Here is a 26,882-nt window from a genome sequence, read left to right on the forward strand (position 1 = left end):
TGGAGGATTGCCCTGCTAAAATAGATTCAGCTCCTGCCCTCAGAAAAATCACCCTGTCTGCACTGTTGCTGACAGTCTGCAGCCTTGCCTCCTGCAGGAAGGATCACACCTCTCCCTGCACTTCTGTCTGGAGCAGCCACCTGGTGTCCAGCAGACAAGTAAGTAGAGGAATAGGTGGGAAGCAGGGTGGACAGATAAGTTCAAATCAGAATAGATAACACAAGATAGAAATTGATGGAAACATTAAGGGGGCTGTTGGAGACATGGTGATTATGACAACCGTAATTTGGCACTGAATCTAAAGTTTATTGTGAATTGCTCTACTAAAAAGAGGGACAACGTCAACCCTGTGAAAAACAAACTTTGTTGTCTCCAACTTCCATCTACAAGAGTTAGTGATGTGAAAGACTTTATGTCACCCAAGAGAGTAGGAAAACTTCTCACTGAGCAGTTTTCCTCTTCAAGCATAAAAGTTATTGTTTCCTTGCAAGGTTTAGTTAGAGCAGAGACCTTTACTTCCTGGAGCCAGTAGCTGCATTTTCTCTTCAGACAAACACATTGCTTTTTTACAAGTGACAAGGCAATATGAAGTGAAAGGAGGTGACACGTGTGCTGCTCTTTAGACCTTAGCATGCTGTGCAAACAAGATGGGTCACTGAAAGGTGAAAAAAATAACTTGTGATGGAAGGAAAAACACTACGTTCTGATCTTTCTTGCTGAGGGATAGACCTGGCAGCTGACAGGTTCCAGAGAGGAGGCAAGGAGTAGGTGAGGGAAGAAGTGAGCCAGGCATGGTTGTCAGGAAAATCTTGTAACCTGAGTGACTGGCAGTCTTAGTGCTTCTTTATTTACACAGAACTCAGTAAAAAGGGATAGATTTATGTTGTTCCAAAACATAGATCATATCATTTCTGTCCCCTGACACATGTTTAGCTTCCTTTTGCATTTCTTTTAGTCATCTTTGATAAACCATGACAGGACAGAGTTATCTTTTACAGTAATTCTTTTCTCACCAAGCCTATAACCCAATTTCTAGGCAGCTCTTGTAGCTTCAAGGACTCTAGGCAGAAAGAAATACTCCAAGCCAGCCTGGGCATTGCCATATCCCAAGTAATATATTATTAACTTTTTAAACTATCTTTTCTCATTTTAGATGCCAATCCCAGTTTCCACTCCCTCCATTCCTCCCGCACCTTCCACCTTTCCCCCTATCCCACTCCCAATCCACTCATCAGAGAGGGCAAGGCTTCCCATGCAGAGTCAATAAAGTCTGGCACATTGCTTTGAGGCAGGACCAAGACCCTCCCCACTACATTTAGGCTGAGCAAGGTATCCCTCGAAAGAATAGGTTCCAGAAAGCCAGTACAAGCAGTAGGACTAAGTCCTGGTTTCACTGCCAGTGGCCCACATTATTATTACTCTTAGTGTTCAGATTGCCAGTTGGTAAAAGGCCCAAAAAACATCTTCAGGCCAAAGCTTCTGCAGTTGTAATTCAATTTCTGGCATAATACTATATTTATACTTTATATCTTTATAGAAACTATTCATATGTCTAATCCTAGCATTCTTTTGTTCCTTAGCCATATGACATCATAGTGGCTCTGCACAAGCTAACTTTTCTAAAAAGGGACATCCTGATATCTCATTCTTTTGTCATTTTCCCACACCATTTTTTGCCCACCAATATAAACCTCTGTGTAGGGCAGAGGTAACTCCAGCCAATCTAACTTTGTTGCTGTATATGTACCATAATCACCTGAGTGTATAGCAGAAAGAGACTTGCGATCTGATCTGCTGTATATGTAACATAATCACCTGAGTGTAGAGCAGAAAGAGACTTGCGATCTGATCTGCTGCCAACTCCTGGTCCACTATGTCTTGTTGCCCTTTTTAAGTTTACTTTGTTCTGATTTTCTTGTTCCTGAGCAAATACAAAGGCAAATGTTTCAAGAATATCTCAGAGCTTCATAAATGAGAGATCTTTGGCATCTTTGTGTGCCTCATGACCTCCAGGGCACAAGGAAGACTGTCAAGAAGATAAGGATAACTCCCTTAAACATGGGAGGAATAGTGTGCTCAGGACTATCCTGAGGAACTTTAGAAGAAGTACTCCTGGGGGAAGGCATAAATATGATTCATAAGAAATTTTCCATCAATCCAGTATCTCCAAGTTGTGCAAATATTGATAGCCCCCCAAGCATGCAACATGAGAAGATCAAAACTAAAAGTTAAAGGTGGTCACAACAGTGATCATGTGACTCTGCTTTGCTGGATATTTGTCAAGCAGCTGTGCTGGCTTTATGACTTCTGTCCTTCACATCAGATATGGCTGCACCACCTTCTGGGCACTATCTTTCCTCTTTTGACATGTTGTGGGTCCCAGGGATTCAGTTCACATTGTGAGGTCATGTGCAAGAACTCACTGAACCATATTGCTGACCAGAGTAGGATCTTGCTCATGTGGGAGGACAGACATGATGAGGAAGAGGCCAATACGGGGCAGGTGGGTGCTTAGAGACTGTTCTCCCTGTGGCCAGGAAACTGACCTAGGAGAAGGAAAGGAAGAGTTAGTTATGGAGGGAAAGAAAATTAGCAAAAGTTGTCAGAATTAATATTTGGCTTTTAACAGATCAACAAGAGTAAATCATTCCACTAATGTTTTATGAGGCAATGAACTGAACTGGAATCTTTTTTAATTTTATTCTTTAGAAAAACTATCTTTTTTCATTTTACATACCAATTCCGGTTTCCACTCCCTCCTTTCCTCCCGTTCCATGGAAATCCTACCAAAAGCAATCTATAGATTCAATTTAATTCCCCTCAAAATCCCAACACAATTCTTCACAGACCTTGAAAGAACAACACTCAACTTCATATGGAAAAACAAAAAGCCCAGGATAACCAAAACAATCCTGTACAATAAAGGAACTTCTGGAGACATCACCACCCCTGACATCAAGCTCTACTATAGAGCTAGGGTAATGAAAACAGCTTGGTATTGGCATAAAAACAGACAGGTTGACCAATGGAATCGAATTGAAGACACAGACACCTATGAACACTTGATTTTTGACAAAGAAACTAAAATAACTAAAATTATGCAATGGAAAAAAATTAGTTTATCCCTCTAGATTTTCCTCTTCTGGGATTCAACATCCCTCAAGAGGAAATGTTAAAGACAATAACTTACCTCTGTACCTTCAGGCCAATTACAGACATAAATGAAGGCTTGAGATGTCAGGCTTTCTTCCTGCTTCAGTTACCTAGTGGGCAAAAAGTGAAGTCAGTGTTTTCTTAATAAGAGCTAAGAGCTGTTTCCACATCCACCAGCGCCACCAACTGGGGCACATGCATTCAGACACATGATTCCATTACGGACATTTCAAATACAAGCATATAATAGTTAGTTAGCAAATACGAATAAATCTTCAATGAATCTGTAGGCAGATGTTTCTGTGAACATAAGTTTTCAACTTCTTTCTGAAAATACCAAGGGATATGATTGCTTCATTCTATAATGAAAGTTAAGTTTTGCAAAAATCCATTCTTCATAAAGGCTGTTAGCCTATTTGAATTCACATGACTTGCTCTAGTTTCTCACATGCATTGAGTGCTGTCAGGAACACACATGTTGTTCAATTTAATAACAGTAATATTTCATAATTGATTTCGCTTGCTTTTCCAGAATGACACAGCATATTTTAAAAAATTTCTAACCCTATAGGCAATCTGTAAATTTTCTTGGTAAAGACCCTGACAGAGTCTTTGACCCAGTCTTTAACTGTGTCGATTTTCATGCTATTGGTTTTAAAGATATTTGATTAGGTATTGCATATTCTTTCTGAGTCTATGGATCAGCTTCCTGTTCTGTTCATTTTCTCTTTCACAGAGCAGAGATTTTCGCGTTTCATGAAGTTGAAAGGTGCTAGTCAGCTTTCTCTCACTATGACTAAATATCCGAGTAAACCAACTTAAAGGAAAGAAAGTTGATGCTGTTTATAGTATCTGGGAATTCAGTCCATGGTCAGCTGGTTCTGTTGCTAAGACTGTGATAAGGTACATCACCACAGTGCAAATGGATGACAGAGCAAAGATAATCACTGCATTATTAAGCAAAATACACAGACAGATAAAGAGACAGAAAAACAGAATTCACCATCAGAGGGTTGCTTATGAATGACCTGTGTCTTCCAACTAGGCCCCACTTCCTAAGGCTTACCTTATCTCCCAGTAAGAACACCAAATGCCATTAATCCCCTTAGCATATTACTTTGGGGTAGGGGTTTAGACCAAATTATAATACTAGCCAATCAATTCTTTAATAAATTTGGTTTGTTTTCTAAATTGTTATAATTATTCCAGAAAAGTCTAGAAATTATACTATTTTGCTTTTTAAGAGACTGGAGTTTTATGCTTTTCATCTAAGTCAATATTCCATTTAATATTCTGTCTTATTTTGTATTTACAAATAATTATCAGATATATTTAGAATTTCATACAATGTGTTTTGATCATATTTATCTACTTCCACCAACTCTTCCCAGACCCACCTCCCTTCCCTATTGACTCAACTTTGTGTTTTTTTTTTTCTTTTCTCAAACTCAGCAAGTCTAATCTGTATTAGCCATATACTCTTGGGTGTGTGTCCATTCACTGCAACATGGTCAACTTATCAAGGGCCACACCTTTAAAGAAAATTAACTCTTACTCTTCTGAATCTATAAAATACCAATACCTCCATAGTGAATACTCAAACTTTATGCCGACCAGTGCTCTCCACAATGGGATTTTGTTATGGTTGGGTTGTGCAAATCATATGCACGCTGTCACAACTGTTCTAATTTCACATATGCACCTTCCCTGTTATATTCAGAAAACATTATTTTCTTGTAGTCATCCACAACCTCTGGCTCTTACAATCTTTCTGCCTCATCCCCTGCAAGAATCCCTAAGCCCTAGAAGGTGTGGGTATGATACAGATGTCCCAGTTAAGACTGAGAATATCACAGTCTCTTGTTCTCTGAGCCTGACAACTTCTGAGTCTCTTTGTTAATGCTTTCAGGTATAAAAAGAATACTCTCTGATGAAGCCTGAGAGAAGACCTAATCTGTAGGTCTAATAGTAAGTCATCAAGAGTCAGTCTGATACTATGTCCACTTAGCAGAACAATAGGAGTGAGTTCTCTGGGTCCTATGACCTGTCTAACCATAGATTCTAATAATCATACCAGGTTTGAGTATTATTTTGACAAGACATTAAACCTGAACAGAAAGTGATTAATTACAGTTAAATTAATATCACTATTGCATTATAAATTATGCCTTGTCAAGCAGGCCATTAACACAGATTATAAGGTTCTCAGGTGAGTAAGACTAATGATTATTTTCTGAGAAAAAAGGAATCACTGACTGAGTTGTAAAGAGCAGATGAAATCCTAAGGGCATGTGCATTGTGGACAAGGCATTACTATGTCAAGGACTCCAATACCTCAGACCCACAAAAATGTCAGTTTTCTGCTTCTGAGACTCAGAGGGCATAGGCAAAGCCTTCCTCTGGTCTGAGTGCAAATGCTGATAGTCTATACAGAAACTATCAACCTGGGTGTCCTTCTCCTGGTCACTGCAGCCTGAGACTTCTCCCCTGAAACTATCAACCTGGGTGTCCTTCTCCTGGTCACTGCAGCCTGAGACTTCTCCCCTGAAACTCAATTATGCGATTGGTGATCCCATGTCTAGAAACTCTATGCTTTATAGGATATAGTTTATTTTCCCCAACATTCCTTCATGCTTTTTCATTATGTTCTTCCCTTTGAGCATTTCTACTCTATAGATATTCTTGTTTCATTTCTTTCACTGTGATGAAATACACTTACAAAAATAGAGAATAGGAGTTTATTTTAGCTAACAACTCTATCAGTGCAGGGAATTCAAAGAGGCAAAAATTTATGAGAACTAGTCATACCACATTGAGAGCAGAGGGAAACAAATGTATCTACACTGCCAAAATGCTTGTTTGACAGCTTTCTTCAATCTTATATGGTTCAGGGCAAGCCCAACTTGTGGTACCACCCACAGGGGGCGATGTGTTTCTATTCAAGTTAACAAACAGACATGCCTACAGGCCAGCATGATTTAGAAAGTTTCTCATGAATATCTTTCTCTTACAATTCTAGGCTGTGTGAAGTTAACAATTAACTAGCCAGCACGCTCATCAATCCATATATCAACAGGTAGCACTAACATCAGTATAGAAAAATCATTTCAACTCCCTCTTGCCTATTTGCCTTTTTGCCTTCTGTATATGATGATGCAGAAAGAATCTTCTCTCTAAGTACTTGTGTGCTGATCTTGGACTTACCAATATTCAGATATTTGAGTATTAATAATTTTAGTAGTTAGTGGTAGGTTTTCAGTCCCAGGTAGTTTGTTATAACAACATGAAATAAACCAATACAGAAAATGATACAGAGAATTGAACTGTTATGACAGTTGAATGTTTCATAATATTGAATAATGTTAAACATCGTTGCAAGTAGATATTAGAAAAAAGTTGGAAGAACATTGAAGAACACACTTGAAGTAACCTATATTACCCCAAAGAGAGCATAAGAAAAATTCTGGTGAGGGCTCTGATTAAGAGAAGAACTATATAGAATATGTGGAAAACTTTATTTGTCATGATTATATATAGGGATAAGTATAGTGTAGATAGCTGTGTGATATACCAGATGGAAATGAGGAAAGGGGATTGGAAGAAATGGGAAAGGTCAATCTTATTAATAAGAGCAAAGAACTTTGCTCAATTGTGTTAGTCAAGACAAAAAAGACCAATGTTATACATGAAGGATTAGACAAGATTGGATAAGAGTTCCATCTGGAGATATGCGGGGTGGGCGGCTTTGATCAAATCTACTACACAGAGGAAAAATAAACATGAAATTATATAATTTAAAATAGACCTATATATATCATTTTGTAGACATAAACAATAAATAATCTTACAAAATTGAAAATACCTGAGCCAGTTTTCACAGGTGAATTATGTCAAATATATAGAAAGCTATACCAGTTTTTAAAACAGTCTCTTCGAGAAAATAGTGAAAGAGAATTTCTTAATTAATTCTCTGATGCCAGAATTAGCCTACTTACCAGAAACTGATGACGACATTACATGAATGGAATTTTATATAAGAAACAAATCTCTCATAAACAAAATATTGAAAATTAAATCCAACAACTTATGAAAGGAATTATGTAACACAGTCAGCTGGAATCTATCGCATGTATGACAAAATAGCTTACCATTGAAAATGGATTAGCACACTATGTTACAACAGGAAACTAAATCTGCTATCATCAACAAATACAGGAAAGCGTTGGACCAATTCCAATATGCAGTCATGAGTAAAATGTCTCAGTAAGCTTGGAAACGAGGGAAAATTCCTCAATCTGGTTAAAAAATAGATATAAATGTTTAAATACGACATATAATATTGAGAAAATTAATGCTCTTGTGCCATGATCAGGAGCAAAGCCAAGATTTCCCTTCTCATCTCTCCTATTCAACAGCTTCCTTGAAAGAAAAACAAATTTAAAAAGGAAACAGAAGTTACATATATAGAGAAGTTATAAATAAAGACTGCCTTTATTCTCAGATGTCAAGATTATTTCTGTAGAATATCCTGAAGAATGAAGAAAGAAAATGTTCTTGAACTAATAGGAAAACTGTTTCAGGTTATAAAAGGAAAATTTTCTTTTCTCTTGTATCAGCCAAGAATATGTGGGATATGAAATTAAAGTCACATTACTATTTGTATACGCTTATAATGTAAATATAACAAAATACATACAAAAATTTTATGACTAAAACTTCAATTTTGATGAAGCTAATCTTTTTCAAAAGAGCAGAGACAATATTACTGAGAAAATATAGATTCTTTTCAACATATGGTAATGGAAACACATCTAAATCTACACGCAGTACAAATAATTTTGACATTGATCTCCATCTTTAAAAAATTAATTTAAAATGGAACGTAGGTTGGCCTGATAGCACATAACATCCAGGAAGTTAGAACCGGTAGGAAGAAATGAGGGATAGTTAGAGGGCACCTATCCGACAACGTGGATGAGGACAGAAAATACTGGTTTCTGTAGCAAGGACAGAATGGAAACTTTCAAATGCAAAAGTGAAGGAGAGTATCCAGATTCTGTTCCAGAAGGTTGAGCCTCAGGCAGAGAATGGTGCGTGTTTACAGGGTTGGAACCATGACTGAAGATGAAGAGCCGTGGCAGGGAATCAGAACACAATGTACTGGCTGCTCATTTTTTTTCTATCCCTATACTTTATAACTAATATCTCAATATCTTAGTACAATGTGCAGTGCCGTCTTATTGCTTTTTTCATTCAAGGTGATTTTAACTTTAGTAAAGTTATGGGTAAAAAAATGTTTTTTTATCCTGTTATCTAGTAAAGCAAACTGAAAATTTTAACTTATGAACTACTACGCACATATGTTGAGATAGTCTGATTTCAATTCCACAAAAGTGTTAATATCACAAAAACACACACACACACACACATTCTCATAACTTCACCCACAAATAGAACTTAATTTAGATTAGGAGGGTGTACATGACCATTATTCAGCCTAAAAAGTAAAACTCAGACTGACAACAATTGAGATAGTGTTTCTCTGTGTGACTTTTCTTTCTGTTGTGTCTTTGCTCCCATGTCTCACTGCCTCCTTCCTCTGGATATTTCCCTTCTCTCATCTCTCCTACTAGAATAACTGTCTTGGACTAGGATGGTAACATTTTCGTGTTTTTTTAAAGAACCATACTTATGCACATTTATTCATTAAATACGCAAAGTATAATGCTCTTATTTCTTTATTCTCCATTCTAGCCTAGTCATGCTTGAACACTGTAAATGTTTCAACTAAAAACAGAGAGATAATTTTAAAAGGCAAGGAACTAATTCTGGAGATGCAAGTCCAATTGCAGAATCACAAGAAACAGGGAAATTAAAAATAACCAAAAAAAATTACCAAGTCTATAGACATGAAAAAAGTGACCAATTCCACAGTAACATATAGCAATGAGAGTTGATTGTATAAAAACCTAAACAAAGAGTTCAAGAGAACAATTATAAGAATATGTAATGAAATCAAAGAGGACATGAGTACTGGCTGAATTATAAGAAAACAGACACAGATAATTCAAAGAATTACAGGATATCAATACATGATATGAAAGGGTTTTAGTGGGGAGCTAGGAAGAGCAAAAAATTAAAATATTAGAAATTAAAAGGTCAATAATTCATTTTAAAAAATAGTTAAAAGCCAAAAGAATGGATGAATGGCAAGAGAGACTACCAAGGCTCGTGGACAGTAGAAGGTGAAAAGGTTCGAACATGCTTGAGCATGTTAAAGGCCGTATCTGGCAAACATAGAGCCCACAGCATACTTAATGAGGACAAACTAATAGCACTTACTTTAAAATTAGGATTTTAGTATAAAAAAACTACAAAATAAAAACTGTGTGGTGAGAGAACTGTGAGGACAAGAAAATAAGAGGTGGAAAGGGATATGGTATAGAAAGTGAATATTTTAGATATGGCTACACAGTTTTACAAAGCTCTTCCATTAATGTGTTTTCCTAAAATATTGTTCTTCTTGTCCTCACATTAGATTTTGCATACGGGTCTCAGGCTGACAGACTTGCTTCCTTCCCTGCAACCAGGAATCAGAGTTACCTTGACAGCAAGCTTGTACTATGGACTGCCAATCAACCACACGACACAGAACCTAACTCCTCCTCTAAAATGTGTGAAAAGGGCTCTCACTTTGTCTTGTAGGCCTCGTATTTCTTTCGAGTTCTTGCCATGCTGCTGTCTGCTTTTCTGCCTATGGCATTACTACCTCTTCTAAATACATATTATGTGAAAAGCACAGTCCCCTTTGAATCTCTAACATGAAACCTTTCAAAATATGGGTAAACTTCATGGTATAATTGAATGGAAATAACTTTTATGAAAGTTATTCCCATCTTTGACTGTGAGGCCATGGGGGCATTTTAAGGGGAGGGAGATACAACACGTGGTTTTGATGGGTAAAGGAGAGCAATGGAGTGTATGTGTGTGCGAGTTAAGTATGGTGGAAGATGAGAGGGCAGGCTAAAGGAGAAAATGTATGGAGGGACAACTAACACTGAAAACTCTTCAAAATTCAGTACAAAATTTACTACTGTAGATCTTTTCTAAATTATGTATGTACTCATTCTTTATAAAGTTAAGATGGAGTTACTCTATAAATGGGCAATTTGTTCTACTAGACATCACAAGCTCACAAAAATAAAAAACACAGTGAAAGAGTTGCATTGTCTTTTTGGGGGATGTTGGCTAGTGGGGTCCTATAGGCCTCAAACATTACATGCTATGGTCAATGATCTTGGTCAGGGCTCTAGAACCTGATGGCAAACTCCTACTGCTAAGGACACTGAATACTTGGGTCCTAGAACACAGACAGATCAAGCTGGTACTTGCTTGGGAGTGTCAACCTTACTGACTAGCTTTCACAGTGCCAGGAGGTGCTAAACATGCTACTGAAGGAGAAAAATCCTGTGCTCGGCAGGGCTTCAGGGGCTGACCTGACTAGGCTGACCAGGGGATGAAGAAAGAACAGACACACACACAGAAAAGCGGACATTAGGTAGGTTATGCTTACTCAGATGGAGCACACCAACTGCAGTCCAGAAGTCATCCTACTTATTTTACACATCTGAAGAGGGAATGCAGAAATGGAGCTGAAGGCTGGGAGGTTGATGCTACATTTAGGTCTTGCCTTGCTTCTGTATTTTCTCATTTTATGCCCATTCCTTCATTTTGGAATGGTAATGTATATCCTGTGCCATTATATGTTGGAAGCATATAATTTGCTTCTTGGTTTTACAGGGAATTACAGTTCAAAATTTCTCTTTAGTCTCAGAGTTTTTTAGTTTAAAAACAGTGTTAAGAATGAAAGACAGTGAGTACATTTAAAGTTAAACTGAATGCATTTTACATTATAATACAGCTATGGGTTCAGGGGGCCTGGGAATGGGATGCAGTGGTTTTAATGACAGCAGCCACCATTGGCTAATGTATTTGATTGTGTGGTCCCTACTTGGGGGGATGGCTTGGGAAGGATTAGGAACTGTGGTTTTGTTAGAGGAGGTGTGTCACTAAGGGTGGGTTTTGAGGGTTCAAAATACTCCAGCCATTGCATCTACCCCACCCTTCTCCATACTATGCTTGTGTCTTAAGATGTGAGCTCTCAGTTGCTGCTCCAGAGCCAAGCCTGCCTTACCTCTGCCATGCTGCCTGCCATCATGGTCTTAGACTCTGACCCTCGGGTATCAAAAACCCCAAACTAGATACATTTTTATAAGTTCCCTTGGTCATGGCCTATTATCACATCAGTAGAAAAGATTCTAAGATAACATCCTATGTTGTTTTCCACCAGAGCTGCAGCTGCTCCTGAATCTAGTGCACTTTCAGCCAGTAACTGAGGCTCGCGGTTATGGGCCTGCTTCTCTAGCAGCGGCCTGGCAGGACTTTGATGTCTCACTGGATCTGCCTCCTGATGCTGCCACCAAATGTAGTTTATAACTAAATCTTTATTGTTCTCTTTACCAAGAAAGACTAAAGAGTCAGAGGTTGAGGTGGAAACCTGCCAGCTCAGACAGGTTTAGGAGCAAGTAGCTTACTTTCCCTCATGCGGGCATCTTCGTTGGGAGGTTTTTGATGACTGCTTCTATTTCCTTAGGGATTAGAGGTCTATTTAAATTGTTCACCTGGTCTTGACTTAATTTTGGTATATGGTACCTATTCAGAAAATTTTCCATTTCTTTTACATTTTCCAATTTTGTGGAACACAGGTTTTCAGAGTATGACCTAATGACTATCTGGATTTCCTCAGTTTCTGTTTTTATGTCCTCCTTTTCATTTCTGATCTTGTTAATTTGGATGTTCTCCCTGTTGATCTTTTCAAAGAATCATCTCTTTGTTTCATTGAACTTTGTATTGTTTCCTTTGTTTCTATTTTATTGATTTCAGCCTTCAATTTGATTATTTCCTGTCAACTACTCCTCCGGGGTGAGTCTACTTTTCTTGTTCTAGAGCTTTAAGATGTGCTATTAAGTCACTAATGTGAGTTTTCTCCATTTTCCTTATTCATAGCACTTAGTGCTATGAAATTTCCTCTTAGCACTGCTTTCGTACTGTCCCATAGGTGTGGGTATGTTGTGTGGTCATTTTTATTGAATTCTAGGAAGTCTTTGATTTCTTTATTTCTTCCTTGACCCAGGGGTGATTTAGTTGAACAGTGTTCAATTTCCATGAGTTTGTAGGCTTTTGGCAATTAGTGTTGCTGTTGAAGTCTAACTTTAAGCCATACAGAGAGTTTAAGATACAGAGAGTTATTCCAATTTTTTTTTTATCTATTGGGCTTTGCCTTGTTTCTGAGTATGTGGTCAGTTTTAGAGAAGGTTCCATGAGGTACTAAGAAAAAGGTATGTTCTTTTGTGTTCTGGTGATATGTTCTATAGATGTATGTTAAGTTCATTTGAGCCCTGACATCCATTAGTTCTTTTATTTCTGTGTTAAGTTTTTCTCTGGTTGACCTGTCCCTTAAGGAAAGCAGGGTGTTGAAGTCTCCTACTATTAGTGTGTAAGGTTTGATGTGAGATTTAAGCTTTAGTAATGTGTCTTTTCCCAGCAACCACATGGTGGTTCACAACCATCTGTAATGAGATCTGGCACCCTCTTGAGGAAGAGACCTGGTCAGTCATCCTCATTGGCTTAGACCATGAAACTCAATATGGACAAATTCAACAGAACCTCCATATACAGGTTGCCCACGCAAGCTTCAGCATTGCCAGGGCATAAATTTCATTGCATTTTTCCAATATTTCTTTTACATATCTAAGTGAACTTGTACTTGGGACATAGATGTTTAGGATTGAGATTTTATCTTGATGGATAAAATCCATCTCTTCTGATTGATTTTAGTTCGAAGTCTATTTTGTTAGATATTGGATAGTTACACCTGCTTGTTTCTTAGGTAAATTTGATTTGAAAATCTTTTCTCAACCCTTTACTCTTAGGTTATGTCTGTCTTCGAGGTTGAGGTATATTTTTTGTATGAAGCAGAAGGATGGATCCTGCTTTGTTATCCATTCTGTTAGCCTGTGTCTTTTTATAGGTGAACTGAGTCTACTGATATTAAGAAATATCAATGGCCAGTGATTATTAATTCATGTTATTTTTAGTGGTAATATTTGTGGGTTTCCCTTCTTTGGCATTTTCTGTTGTGAGGTTATCTGTTGCCTGTGTTTTTATGGATGCAGATAGCTTCCTTGTGTTGAAGCTTTCCTTCTAGTACTTCCTGTATGGCTGGGTTTGTGGATAGGTGTTGTTTAAAATCTGGTTTTATCATGAAATATCTTTTTTTCTCCATCGATAGTGATTGAAAACTTTGCTGGGTATAGTAGTCTGGAATTGCATCCATGGTCTCTTAGTGTCTGCAGCACATCTGCCCAGGACCTTCTGGCTTTCAGGGTTTCTATTGAGAAGTCAGGTGTAATTCTGACAGTTTTGCCTTTATATGTTACTTGGCCTTTTCCTTTACAACTCTTAATATTCTTTCTTTATTCTGTATGTTTAGTGTTTTCATTATTGTATGGTGAGGGGACTTTTTGGGGGGTCCAGTCTATTTGGTGTTCTGTAGCTTCTTATACCTTCATAGGCATATCCTTCTTTAGGTTGGGAAAGTTTTCTTCTCTGATTTTATTGAATATATTTTCTGGGCCTTTGAGCTGAAGTTCTTCTCCTTTTTCTATCCCTATTATTCTTAGGTTTGATCTTTTCATTGTCTCCCAGATTTCTTGGATGTTTTGTGTTAAGGATTTAATGGATTTAAGATTTTCTTGACCAATGAATTTATTTAATCTATCATATATTCAACTCATGAGATTCTTTCTTCCATCTCTTATAATATGTTGGTTATGCTTGCATCTGCAGTTCCTGTTCAATTATCCAAATTTACCATTTCTAGAATTCCCTCTATTTGTATTTTCTTTATTGATTCTATTTCAATTTTTCAAGTCTTGAAAAATTTAACTGCTTGCTTCACCTGTTTGCTTTTTCTTGGTTTTCTTGGCTTTCTTTAAGATAGTTACTGACTTCTTTCAAATTTTTGTTTGTCTTTTTCTCCAGTTTTTTAAGAGAATATCTCATTTCCTCTTTACATGTTTCTATCATCTTCAGAAATCTATATTTAAGATGCTTTCTTTTCTTTCTTCTGGGTTAGGATGTTCAGGTCTTCCTTTTGTAGAACCATTAGGTTCAAGTGTTGTTATATTGCTTTTTAGATTGTTGAATGTACTCTTGCATTGGCGCCTACCCATCTCTTCCTGCAAGGAGTGCAGGCGGGGCCTGTGGCTTAGATGGGCACTCTTCCTCCAGGAGCTGGCAGGCTGTGTCTCTGATAGTTGCTGATGCTTTTCGGGGACCTCCTCTCCAGATCATTTGGTCATTTATAGCAATTTATAGCATTTAAGCCTTTAAAGATTTAATCACCCTTTTGCATTCTGAATTAGCATTTTCAAAAGCCAAAGACTCAGTTACTATTTGTCTGATCCCTAAATCTGATATTTTTCTACTAACAACTGAAGTCAATCACTGCAAAAAAAATCAATAAAGGCTTTTTTGGGTTTGTAAAATTTTCGTAAATTACTTAGAACTGTTTCCTGATTCTTCAACTTTGTCCCAAGCATTTAAAACTGCTATATGACAAAGTACCAAGGTGTGATCATTAAAATCAATCTGCCTTTACAATTCATCATATTAGTCCTCACCTTGTAACCAGTGTTGGGAAATGTTAATAGTTCTAGCCCTATTTTGTTGTTCTGTGGCCCTAGCTTCCTCTTTCTACTGTATTCACCACTTTAGCTGAGAGTCAGCTTCCAGCTTTCAGCTTTCTGTGTCTTAGTCTTTCCAGTCTTGAGGGATAATTCTACTCTGAGTTGCCCATAAATTTAATGTGTCCTTCACATAGGGTAAATACATATAAAATTACCACCTTCTTAAATATTATCAAATCTAATATTTCTAGACGATTCTGTTTAACCCTTAGGGGTACCTATCATCTGCTGGTCATATCTTGTACAGTAACTTGTATAGAAATTAAGGTTGGAGGGGGCTGGAGAGATGGCTCAGTGGTTAAGAGCATTGCCTGCTCTTCCAAAGGTCCTGAGTTCAATTCCCAGCAACCACATGGTGGCTCACAACCATCTGTAAAGACGTCTGGTGCCCTCAACTGGCCTTCAGGCATACAGACAGAATATTGTATACATAATAAATAAACAAATAAATATTTAAAAAAAAGAAATTAAGGTTGGTTTTCTAATAAGCTTGGGTTATTAGAACTATTTCAGTTTCATCATGCAGTGGCTTGGTAGGTTCTTGTCTAAATTCCTCTGTCTGTGTCTGAGTAATTTCCTTATATTCATTACTAGGTCTTCTTAAGGCTTATGTCTTATCAGTCAAACTTTTCTTATTTTCATTGACAAGTCTTTCTAAAGCTTGTATCTTAGCAGTCAGTGTTTCATATTTGGCACAATTATCAGACCACTCTTTATTTGGCACAAGAAACTACTATGGATATTAAGAATGAAATATGAGTTACCAGACTGAAAATAATTATAATTGGCATTATGTCAATCCCAGCTAAGTCATTTGTCCCCTCACTTGCTGTTTCCATTTTCAAGCCATCCATAGTTGCACTATACAGGGTCCTAACTCCTGCATTCTGATATTTCCCATCCTTAACATAGGAAAGATTTTTACTTTTAATATTATTTAACTCGTTTCTAAAGGACTTCCCAGGTATCTCACCAAATCTGCTGATTTCTTAGTTTGTCCTCAGCTGACCATCAGCAAACTCAGGTCGCTTCTATGATTTCTGATGCATGATTAATGAAAGCTCAGTGACTAATATTGGGATTCAACCTGAAGACCAGTAAGGCAAAGCAGCCAGCCATGGGCTCTTACCTCGACCTCATTCCGTAATGGCAACTAGGCCTCCAGGAATCTCAGAATGAGACTGAGTCTGAGAGCTGTCTCCTCCCATTTTATATTCCTCTGTAGCACTGGGATTAAAGGCATTCACCACTGGGATTAAGGCATGCACTGCCTAGTTTCTACAGCAACTAGTATGACTACTGAGATTAAAGGTTTGTGTTACCACTGCCTGATCTGTAAGACTGACCTTTGGGGCTGTTTTACTCTCTGATCATCAGGCAACCCTTTTTCATTAAAATACAAATGAAATGCCACTACAGATTTCTGAGCAAGCATGCTTTTCTGAGTCTCCAAGAGTGGCAGTGGAGGCACCAGCTGACATAAACTTCCTTTTGCGTAGACATGCCACACATTGGAGTGCTAAAATGTTGATTTACTGACAGCTCTGTGGCTGCACCTGAACCTACTGCAATTTCAGCCAGTAACTAAGGCTCTGCAGTTACTGGCCTGCTTTTCTGGCAGTGGCCTAGAGGGACTTTGATGTCTCACTGGATCCAGCTCCTGTCGCTGCCACCAAATGTAGTTTTTAACTAAATCTCTATCTTTATTTACCAATACAGACTCAGGACTCAGAGGCTGGAGTGAAAACATGCTAGCTCAGAAAGGTTGAGGAGTGACTAGCTGACCTGACCTCTGTTGGCATCTCAGAAAGAGGGGTCTCTTCTGTCACTACAAACCAAAAAGTACTGCACACTCCAAGTTTCTCTCTAGAACTTCCTGTGCATCTCTCTTTCATTTTCCAGACTCTCCCTGGCTCTCTATGATTATTTTCCGTCAATTAGTTAATGAATTTATAAAGATAAAAAACTAAATGGATATTTTGTAACTTGAGATGTATTTTAGGGACATATGAATGGAAGCAGTCAGCACAGATTTCATAGATACAAATACAGAAAAGATAATTGGCAGATGTAGCCACTCTTATTTATAAAATAAAAAGTGAATTATCATCTATGTTTTAAAACTGGTTTTGATGTTGAATATTTAGGAGAAAATGCCAAAACGTCAGCCTATTACACTGAAATTCATAACAACAACTATAAATACAAATTATGTTCAACAAACAAAAAATATGACAAAGATGCTAAAGAAATATATATTATGCAATTATATGAAGGCATGAAAACCTTGGAGATATGCCTCCTTAGAAAATTCACACATTGGATCATGTGGAGAAGATTTCTTACATTTGGACAGAGACTAATTAAGTATCTTTTCTTCATAGAGCCATGGCAACAGAAAAGTGCATCCCTGCTGAGCCTCAGCCCAGAAGGCAAGATCTCCAGGAGATGCTGACAGAAGTGGGGTTGTCTGTTGACTACTGGCTTCCTAAACTTAAGGAAGACATGGGTGTGACCTGTGCCCAGAACTTACAACAATTAGAAGAAAAAGATCTCCAGAAGCTGAAGTTCCAAACACAGCAGACATGGGAAGAAAAGGCTCTGGAGAAGCTGTTTGACCTCTCACAGCCAAATAGTGTTGCAGAGTTCCAGGAGACTTCAGGGGAGATGATAGAGAGCAGACAGCAGCAGGCAGAACAGGCACTGCAGGAACTGATGGCCTTGCAGTCAGAAGGGAGACATAGAGAAGAAGAAGAAGAAGAAGAAGAAGAAGAAGAAGAAGGAGGAGGAGGAGGAGGAGGAGGAGGAGGAGGAGGAGGAGGAGGAGGAGGAGGAGGAAAAGAGAGGAAAGAAGCAGAGCTGAGACAAGCAATGGAGATCCCTGAAGAGTGCTGGCCAGGACCTGAAGTACCCCTCAAAGATATCACTGAAACAATGGAGAGACAACCAGGAGACATGGAGCAGAAACTGACCTACAGGGGAAATCTGCCAGATAGAGAACTAGTTAGATGGGCTTCTGGAGGGCTGGCCCTGCAAGGAATATACAAGACGTGCCATAAAAAGAACCTGGTAGCAAGGAGAGAAGAACTACTCAGGGTCCCCAAGGAATTTGTCCTCTTTGGATCTGAGAAAGCAAAAAGAATGGAAGCAAAAGTATTCACATCTTATCAAGAAGAAACCCTGTTTACCAAAAATGTGGAGAAGCTGGGATTTGGAGCAATGACATCAGCCACAGGTGGATCCTGGGGATTTAGTCAAGAATGTGGTAGAGATCAAAGCAAACATTCAGAATCTAAGGACACACACCAGTCATATTCAGAGCAGTCTTATTTCTGCTCAGCCAAGTTCAGCTTTGTCCCGCTGGTCTCCTTCCACTTTCGAATTGATGAGCTCCAGCTCTCCACTGCTGCTCTCAAGGAACTGAAGATTATTGAGGAACAACTGGAACACACTGATGGACCAGACAGATTCCTCTTACTGAGGAACAGGACTGAAAACTTCTTCAACAGATTTGGTTCTCATGCTAATCAAGGCCCTCTGCATCTTGGGGGAATCTACTGGTGGAAGGCCTTTTCAGAGGGTTTCAGAAGTGACCAGCTGGATTGTGTGAAGCAGCACACAGAAGAGGCCTTGGATAGTTACATAAGGGCAGGCTACAATGGCTTTAGAGTCAAATTTATGGCAGGAATAACAAAATCAGACTCACATTCAGTAAGATCCTGCCAAAATTCAACGAATCAACAGCTCCAAATCAAAGTCCAATTATCTGTGGCCCAGATAGGTGGACCACCAGAAGCAAATGGAATTGTTCAGTGGACAACTGGCCTTCTCGCCAGCAACAAAACCTGGTGTGTCATTGACCGAGAACATCAGCTGGTACCCATTTGGGACATCATCCTATCAAATCACAGAAGCAATTTTAAGGACCCCTTTCTGGTAGCTAACTGCCTGGCAGAAAACTACTCTGCTCTGAGTGGCCTTGATGCCCGCATCCAGGCTGGAGAACATATGTTGATCCCTGAGGAGGGAGCAGGGCATATCCTGGATGATGTGAAATCCTGGAAGGTCTCTAACCCTGAAGAGAAACTTAAGAAACTGATGAGTTTTATGCAAACACTGACCCACAAAACAAAAGGTTATGACATATGGATTAATAGGTGTCTCAAAGATTTAGATCTGCAGATTTTTCTCATAAACACTGTCAACTTTTGCAAAAACCCATCCATTCAAAAAATTCTGTTTATTCAACCTCAGTTACACAGTCTTCTAGAACCTCATGTCAACAAAGTAAAGTACTTTCCTCAGGTGAAGTCAATGATTCAGTGGATCGACCAGACAGAGTCAGAGGAAAAGCAAGTCAAAATCACTGAACTGTCTGAATTCCTTAAAACTCTGAAAGAAATCCAAAAAGCTCTCGTGGAAGCAAATGACAAATCTGAGTCCCTAGAAACAGTGGAAGAGGCTCAAAGAAAGGCTACCTGTGAGGTCACCACAGCTCTTAGCTCCTTCTTGAATTATCTCAGAGAAGCAGAGCAGCCAGACATGCAGCTGCTACTACTCTCCATTGCAGCTGCTGCAGGCTATCAGCTGGAAAGCAATGTTTTCCAGCCTCTCCTGGGGTGCACTGAGATAAACTTCCTACTGGATGAAATACAAACTGTCCAACACAGATATCAGGAGCTTAAAACTATCTGCACAGACAGGGCACAGGCATTCCTAGTGCTCAAAGCTCTGACCACCACAGTGAATGTCTCAGAGATTTCTCCAGAAAAAAAAACACAATGCTTGGCATTAATAAGACAGCACATGGAGCATTTAAAATTGTCTACAAAATTCGGACAAGTCCTCACAAAATTTGAAACAGATCATGATTGGGAAAATCTAGAGAACAATTTGAGATTATTCATTGATGGGAATTATGAAGTCACCATCTCTGCTTTGAAAGTGGAAGAAATGAAAAAACAGCTGCAAAGTCTTGACCTTGAAAAGAAAGAGACTTATAATCAACAAGATAATGAAAACAACCAAAAGGAAAACATAGAAAAGGGACCGTTGCTAGATTTACTCCAGCGTCTAGGTCTAGAACATCACTACCCAAAAAGGATGAGCAGAGCTGACTTCCATCTGATCTATAAGACTTCTGTGTACAATACACAGCCAAGATCTGAACAGGAACTTCCCTTCTATTTCCTACAAAAGCTACTGATGCTAGATTGTGGGTTCAGACATCTAGTCTTCAAAAATAATGGAAATGCAGACACCCAAAACTCTGTAGGTCCTGGCAACTCAGAAAATGAGTCTTTTGATCCATATGAAGAGTTCTTTGATGACAGATATAAACTTACTAATTCTTCAACCACTGAGTTCCGGCCCCACATTCACCCAATGGACATCCAGATGGCCATTTTTCACTGTGCAGATGATCTGGCCAGACAATACATTTTGTCCAAACTTTCCATTTGTCAATTTGCACTCCCCCTTGTAGTGCCAAATCCCAACACTTCTCAGATGGAATTCTCTCTCTGGTCTCTCAGACAAATCAGGAGAAGTTGGCAAGAGTCAAGTAAATCACCACAGGGCAAGAGCTACAGTCACAAGAATCAGCAGATGTGCTGCGTCTCTGCCCCCATAGTGTCCTTCATTAGAGTTGGAAAAGGCTTCTCTGCTTCCAAATCTCAGATCATGAACTCTCTCCTCAGTAAACGTAAACATGATGTGTTTTTTCACAGGCACTGCAGAGGAAGCAGCAAAGACTCTCTCCTGATGCAGGGAGTGGTGGAGGTCTGCTGGTTCTGTCCTGGGGACAAAAGTGAGGACATATTTGGCAAGTGTGTGACCTTCACCAATCTTCATGGAGATGCCAAGGACCATAGGCAACAACTCAGTTTCCTGCAGGATGTCTCTTCTCTCATTGTGATCCTCATGTCAGCTTCTGATGACAATAAAGAAAACCAAAAACTTGTCAGACACCTCTGTCAGTCATCAAGCCCTCTAATCTGCTTGATTGATGACAAAGAAAAGACTATAGCCAATAATTCTGGTAAAAGAATGAGAATTGGCATCAGGAATAGAAATGAGGCAGAGTTAACAGAGGAACTCACAAACGCCATCAAACTTTTACTAGAACTCTCTGGCCATCCACTGAGCTTAGAGGACTGTTCAAAGATAGCTAGAAAACAAGGATTTCTGATTGATGAAGATCAAAGAGAAATTAAGGAAGCCAAAGAAAAGGCACAGACTATAATGGACCTCCTGAAACTATCAAAGTTACCCGAGATAAAAGAAAACTTGCTACCGCTGCAGGGACAACTTTGGCACCTTTGGTGTAAGAAGGACAAGGAACTCTATCATCTGAGAGAGAAAGGGAATCAGAGCATTGAACAACACAAGAGTAAAATAGAGGTAGAAAAACAGAAAATACGATGTCAGCAATTTAATAAGGCCTTTCCTCTCAATCCCTTAATGTGCTCTGTCCTACAAATTCTCCAAGAAGATTTAGAAATTTACCCCAAACTATATTTCTTACACTGGATAAATATGGTTTTGGAAAAGCTAACTTCAGGACACTTGGAGAATTTGCATGAAAAGCAACAATCTTTGTGGTCATTGCTACAGGCAGAAAAGCAAACGGCAGACAGAAGCAGCTCCCTGACACTCTGGCAGAAGCAGATAGAAGCCATCTCTACCGAGATTCTTAACTGCACTTTAGGAATTGAGCACCTTCTCCGAGAAGTTGGACAGATCTATGAAGCTCTGGAAGAAACTTCCTCCTCTAGAGACAGCCTTTTTCTCTGCCTCCCCCAGCTTGCTGCAGATTTGATGGTAGCTGGTGTTCCTATTGAGTTGATGGATGGGGATGCTTCATATGTGCCTCTAAAGTGGGTGATGGCTGTTTTTGACAAGATCTCGGAGAAAGTTGGAGACAAAAGACTGTTTGTTCTCTCTATCCTCGGTCTGCAGAGCTCAGGGAAATCCACCCTACTGAATGCACTGTTTGGGCTGCAGTTCACAGCCAGTGCAGGCAGGTGCACCAAGGGGGCCTACATGCAGCTCCTGAAGGTGGAAGACACATTCACAGAGGAGCTTGGCTTTGATTTTGTGCTTATTGTAGACACAGAAGGACTTCGGGCTCCAGAACTCAACAGCAAATCCCACCATCGGGACAATGAGTTGGCAACATTTGTCATTGGCCTTGGAAACTTGACTCTGATCAATATTTTTGGGGAGAATCCATCAGAGATGCAGGATATCCTACAAATAGTGGCCCAGGCCTTTCTGAGAATGAAACAAGTGAAAATCTCCCCCAGTTGCTTCTTTGTCCATCAGAATGTGGGAGACATTACAGCTAAAGACCAAACTATGGAAGGACGAAGGAGACTGGAGCAGAGACTGGATGAGATGACCGCATTAGCTGCTGAACAGGAAGAGTGCTCAAACATAACCCGCTTCAGCGATGTAATTAGATTTGATGTCAATAGTCATGTCTACTACTTTGCTCACCTCTGGGATGGCAATCCCCCAATGGCCCCTCCCAATCCTCACTATAGCCACAATGTCCAGGAGTTGAAAACTGGGATTCTTAGGACTGCGCAGCAGGAATCCAGGGGAAAGATCATGAAGATCTCAGATGTAAAATTCCGAGTTCAGGATTTGTGGAAAGCCCTGGTCAGTGAGAACTTCATTTTCAGTTTCAGGAACACCCAAGAGGTCATGGCCATGAGCAAACTGGAAACCATGTATAACCACTGGACCTGGGAGCTGAGGAGTCATGTGCTGGATTTACAGAATCAGTTGACCAATCAAATAGAAAATGGGAAAATACTGATACTCACACCCAGCACACTTGAGGGTCCAATCAGTACAAAATATGAAACCATCAAGGAAGATTTTGACAAATATTTTGAAGAAGACACAGATAGAGAAACATTGGTACAATGGAAATCAAGCTTTGAACATAAGTTACTAATGCTTAAAGATGCACTTACTTCAGACACCAGAAGGAAATGCAATGAGCTCATCAGTCTTAAACAAAGTCAAGAAAGACTAGATAACCAAAAGTCACAATATGAAAATGAACTGTTAGAGAGGAGCCGAGAGTTGGCTTTGAGTGTGAAGGGTAAAGAATTCAGTGATGAAGAGTTGCGTGAGAGGTTCGATCAACTTTGGACAAGTTGGATCTACAAAGTTTCTTTGACTGCACCTCTTGTCACAGAGCCTGACATTGATTGGGATGCTGAAAATATCCTTCTGGAGCATTTCAAAAAGGAGAAAAACATTGTAGAAAGACTTAAAAAGAACTCTGGAAAGATATTTGAGATTAATTATGCCAAACATGTCCAAGTGAAAAAAAGATTTGGGGTACTTCCAAAGTGTTTAGAAATCTGTCATAAAGAATCCATTAAGAAGACTACTAGTAACATTTCTTTAAGATTTGAGGAAATAATTGAAAACATTTGGAAGCAAAGGCGCGATTACAGTCAGAATGATTTTCATGTAATCTTGAGGATAATAGAAAAAGAACTGAAATCTGTTCCCCCTGAGGAAGACTACACATTTACCAAAGAGTACAACATCGATTTATCTGTATGCTTATTTGAAAAAGCATCTAAGAATTTCAAGGAAATAAACAAGGAATTCAATAGAGTATATGATCCTGTGAACTATCTGGAGAGAAAAAAAGATGACTTCTTCATCAGTTTTAAAATCTCCTGCCAAGGTGCCACATCCATCACATCGTTTGTAGACTTCCTGTGGCTCAAGCTCACTCCTGCTATCTCTGCCACTATATGGGAGAAAATGAGCCTTAAAGTAGCTGGAGACATGAGAGCTGCCTGCGCTGAATTCAATGGAAACAGAGCTAACCTGGAGAAACATATTCTCATTTCTCTGGCAGAAGAAGAAAACTTTGATAACTATTGGCAGTACATTCATCATCCAGAATCCTTTTTCAGGGCTTACATTAGAGACCGTATTAGAAGATACTTGTCAGCAAAAGAAGGTGAAAAAATAAAGACTTTTATAAAAATAATTTTAGGTGACATCAAGAATGTCATCCTCTCTGCCATTCATGAGTCCACAGCAGTAACTAAAGATAACAGCACTGCTTCTCGCTGGTTGGATTTGTTCTGTGATCACCTAGGGAGCAACCTGATCTTTCCAAGAAGAGACCTCATAAGCATCGAGCACCAGCAGATAAAGGACACTGAGTTTCTCAAAGAATCCATGAGTGCAGCTTTAGATCCTGCACTGAAGAAAGTAAAAGAGGACTGCTCAAGTAAGCCCATAGATGAAATGGTTCCTGACATTGAGAAAATTCTCTCTGAGCATCTCTGTGGCTGCTGGAAGCAGTGTCCTTTTTGTAAAGCAATTTGTACCAACACCATTCCCGAACATGATGGAGATCACAGTGTGCCATTCCACCGTCCTCAGGCTGTCAATGGATGGCATTATCATAAAACAGACTACTTTGCCACTGACTGCTGTACTACTTGTGTAGCAAGTGACAGTTCATTTATTTTACGTGACCTCCGGAGGTTCCCATACAAGAAATATCGAGCAGCAGGAGGTAATTTTGCCACATGGAGCATCACCCCAGACTCATCTACCCAGCCATATTGGAAATGGTTTGTCTGTCGCTTCAGATCAAAGCTTGAAAAGAAGTATGGAAGAAAATTTACAAAGTTAGGTACTATTCCAGATTCATGGACCAAAATCACAAAGGAAGAAGTGCTTGATGACTTGGAATATAATAATTGCCAACATAAACAATAACACTGCCACACAAATTTCATTTCTTCCAAAGGATCTGAAATTCAGGCATCACCATCAAGATTACAGTTTATAAATAAGATACATAAAAATAAAATCAGTTACTATTTCTAGACCTGAAGATCTTCTACTAAAGAGAATGTTTATGTCTTAATTTCTGCTGCTTTGAATATAATGTATTGAATATGAGAATATCAGTCCTAAACAGGAAGTCTTCATCAAATCCTTCTCGAGACTCAGGGAACCATACAGAAGAGGAGGCTGTGTGATGGCCTTAAAAATCTCCAATTTTATGCTGGACGTCCATCTTGGAACTCACTAGCCATTTTTGTCTAACTCCAGCTCCTGGATTATAAATTCTCAGTAATCCCAGACTCAGAGTCTCTCTCTCTCTCTCTCTCTCTCTCTCTCTCTCTCTCACACACACACACACACACACACACAGACACAGAGAGAGAGAGAGAGAGAGAGAGAGAGAGAGAGAAATGCATTCGCACACATGCACACACACATACAAATGTAGAGCCATGACAATCTGTTTGTTATATAACTAACTGTTTTGGGGTCTTCGGTAACATGCTTATGCAGATAGCCAAGGATTATTTGGGGTCAACTTGACCACTTACTAAATAGATCAGTTTTGGCAGATAATGAAAGTCTTCTAATGGTTTTCACCACAAGAATCTTTTTCTTGCCACACTTCTCACGACAATCTCAAGTCTGGCTAAGAGAGTGCTGTCCTGCTATCAGCTAATTAATAAAACATTTTATTATAATTGGATTGAGTCTATGATCTTTGCCAAGGCATCACAATCACCACAGCATTTGGATGCCCCTGCAAGATGCCTGAGAGACTCTGACTCAGCACCAGAATAGGACCCCAACTACTTTGAAGCCCAAGGAGCCCAAGACCACATAGTAAATAATAGACCTCACAGGAAGCAAGTCCATCTTGTTAAGCTCCAAAGAGTCCATATTGCACCTGCCCCAATTTTGCAAATTGAAAGCAGAAAAAAAATTAAAAGTTGTCAACAAGCATTCTGAAGTTCAAACCAATCCGTGACTTGTTCCCTTCTGTTTTGGAGTCCAGACATATGTAGAGACAAAGAGGAGATCAGACAAGATCATAAACCCAGTCTTCAAGGCAGAGTAAATGTCAGGAGGGATTTCAGGCTTCTCCTTTATCACAGGGCCTTGAAGTAAAAACCTTGAGACAGAAAACTTAAAGTTAACTAAGACAGTGTGTGCTAATCTTAGAGACTCAAGGTCCAGAAAGCACCACAGAGTGTCTTCATAGGTTGTTGTTTATCACTAACAGCAGGTGTTCTAGCCACTGACCTTGCAACTGCCCTGCTTAGCTGCCAAGCTGCCAAATCCCTTCCCCATTCTCCCTTCCCCCTTCCCCAGTTCCCCCTGCCGGAGTTTCTCACTGAGGAGTATTTAAGACAAAAAGTTTGCTTCAATAAATGGAGATCTTGACAAATTGAGAACAGAATCCTGTTTGGCTTGCTTGGTCTTCTTTCTCTCTCACGCCCATGTTTTCTTTCAGATAGCGCCCCTTCAGACCCTGGAATAACTGGACCTGCTGGGCGGGTACAAGTAAATGTCCTACATTCCCTGTGGTTTTGGTATATGAGTAAAGGTGGCCACTACATGTCTGAGTTCATCTGGTCTTCCTTGATTGTGTTCCTGTGTTGATGTTCTATACTGATGTCATAGGAAAAAAGAACCAGCCAAAGAAGCACACCCTGACTCTGAAACCAGAGCCAACCAAAGAAACACACTTTGACCCTGAAACTAGAGTCAAAGAAACACATCCTAACTCTGAAATGAGAGCTAAAGAAACACACTCTGGCTCTGAAACCAGAGCCAGTGAAAGAAACACTCTTTGACCCTGAAACTAGAGTCAAAAGTTTAAAGGGGGCCAGTGAAAGAAACCTTGAAATCAGAGTCAAAGAAACACATACTGCCCTTGATCAACTGAGCACCAACCCCACCAATCCCTGAACAGGAAAACCCACCAATCCTTGAGCATGAAACTAACCATCCAATCACTGAGTTTGTTCAATTTCCACACTGAAAATCTTCACCCTGGAAAATCTCTACCCCCAAGAAACCCTACGTAAACCCTGTGTCTGTTCAGTTGGGGGC

At 39.3% G+C, this 26,882-nt stretch overlaps 1 protein-coding gene across 1 annotated transcript; it reads left to right on the top strand.

Moving 5' to 3' along the window:
• The first annotated feature begins 59 nt into the window (after positions 1–59).
• On the top strand, positions 60–26,218 carry LOC121457345 (interferon-induced very large GTPase 1-like). The gene is made up of 3 exons (XM_041666024.1): positions 60–158; positions 17,348–17,716; positions 17,798–26,218. The coding sequence occupies exons 2-3, from the start codon at positions 17,352–17,354 to the stop codon at positions 24,732–24,734; spliced, it is 7,302 nt and encodes a 2,433-aa protein (XP_041521958.1). The 5' UTR covers positions 60–158; positions 17,348–17,351; the 3' UTR covers positions 24,735–26,218.
• Positions 26,219–26,882: the final 664 nt, after the last annotated feature.

This window comes from Microtus oregoni, unplaced genomic scaffold (assembly GCF_018167655.1).
Source record: "Microtus oregoni isolate MIOR12 unplaced genomic scaffold, Mior012 000016F_ref0000370, whole genome shotgun sequence".
In the NCBI taxonomy this organism is placed as follows: Eukaryota; Metazoa; Chordata; class Mammalia; order Rodentia; family Cricetidae; genus Microtus; species Microtus oregoni.

Bases quoted from the DNA above. Each gene is read 5' to 3' on its own strand.
- LOC121457345 (XM_041666024.1), top strand. From the start codon at position 17,352: ATGGCAACAGAAAAGTGCATCCCTGCTGAGCCTCAGCCCAGAAGGCAA. The intron at 17,717-17,797 runs AGAAGAAGAAGA...AGGAGGAGGAGG, and splicing joins GGGAGACATAGAGAAGAAGA to AGGAAAAGAGAGGAAAGAAG.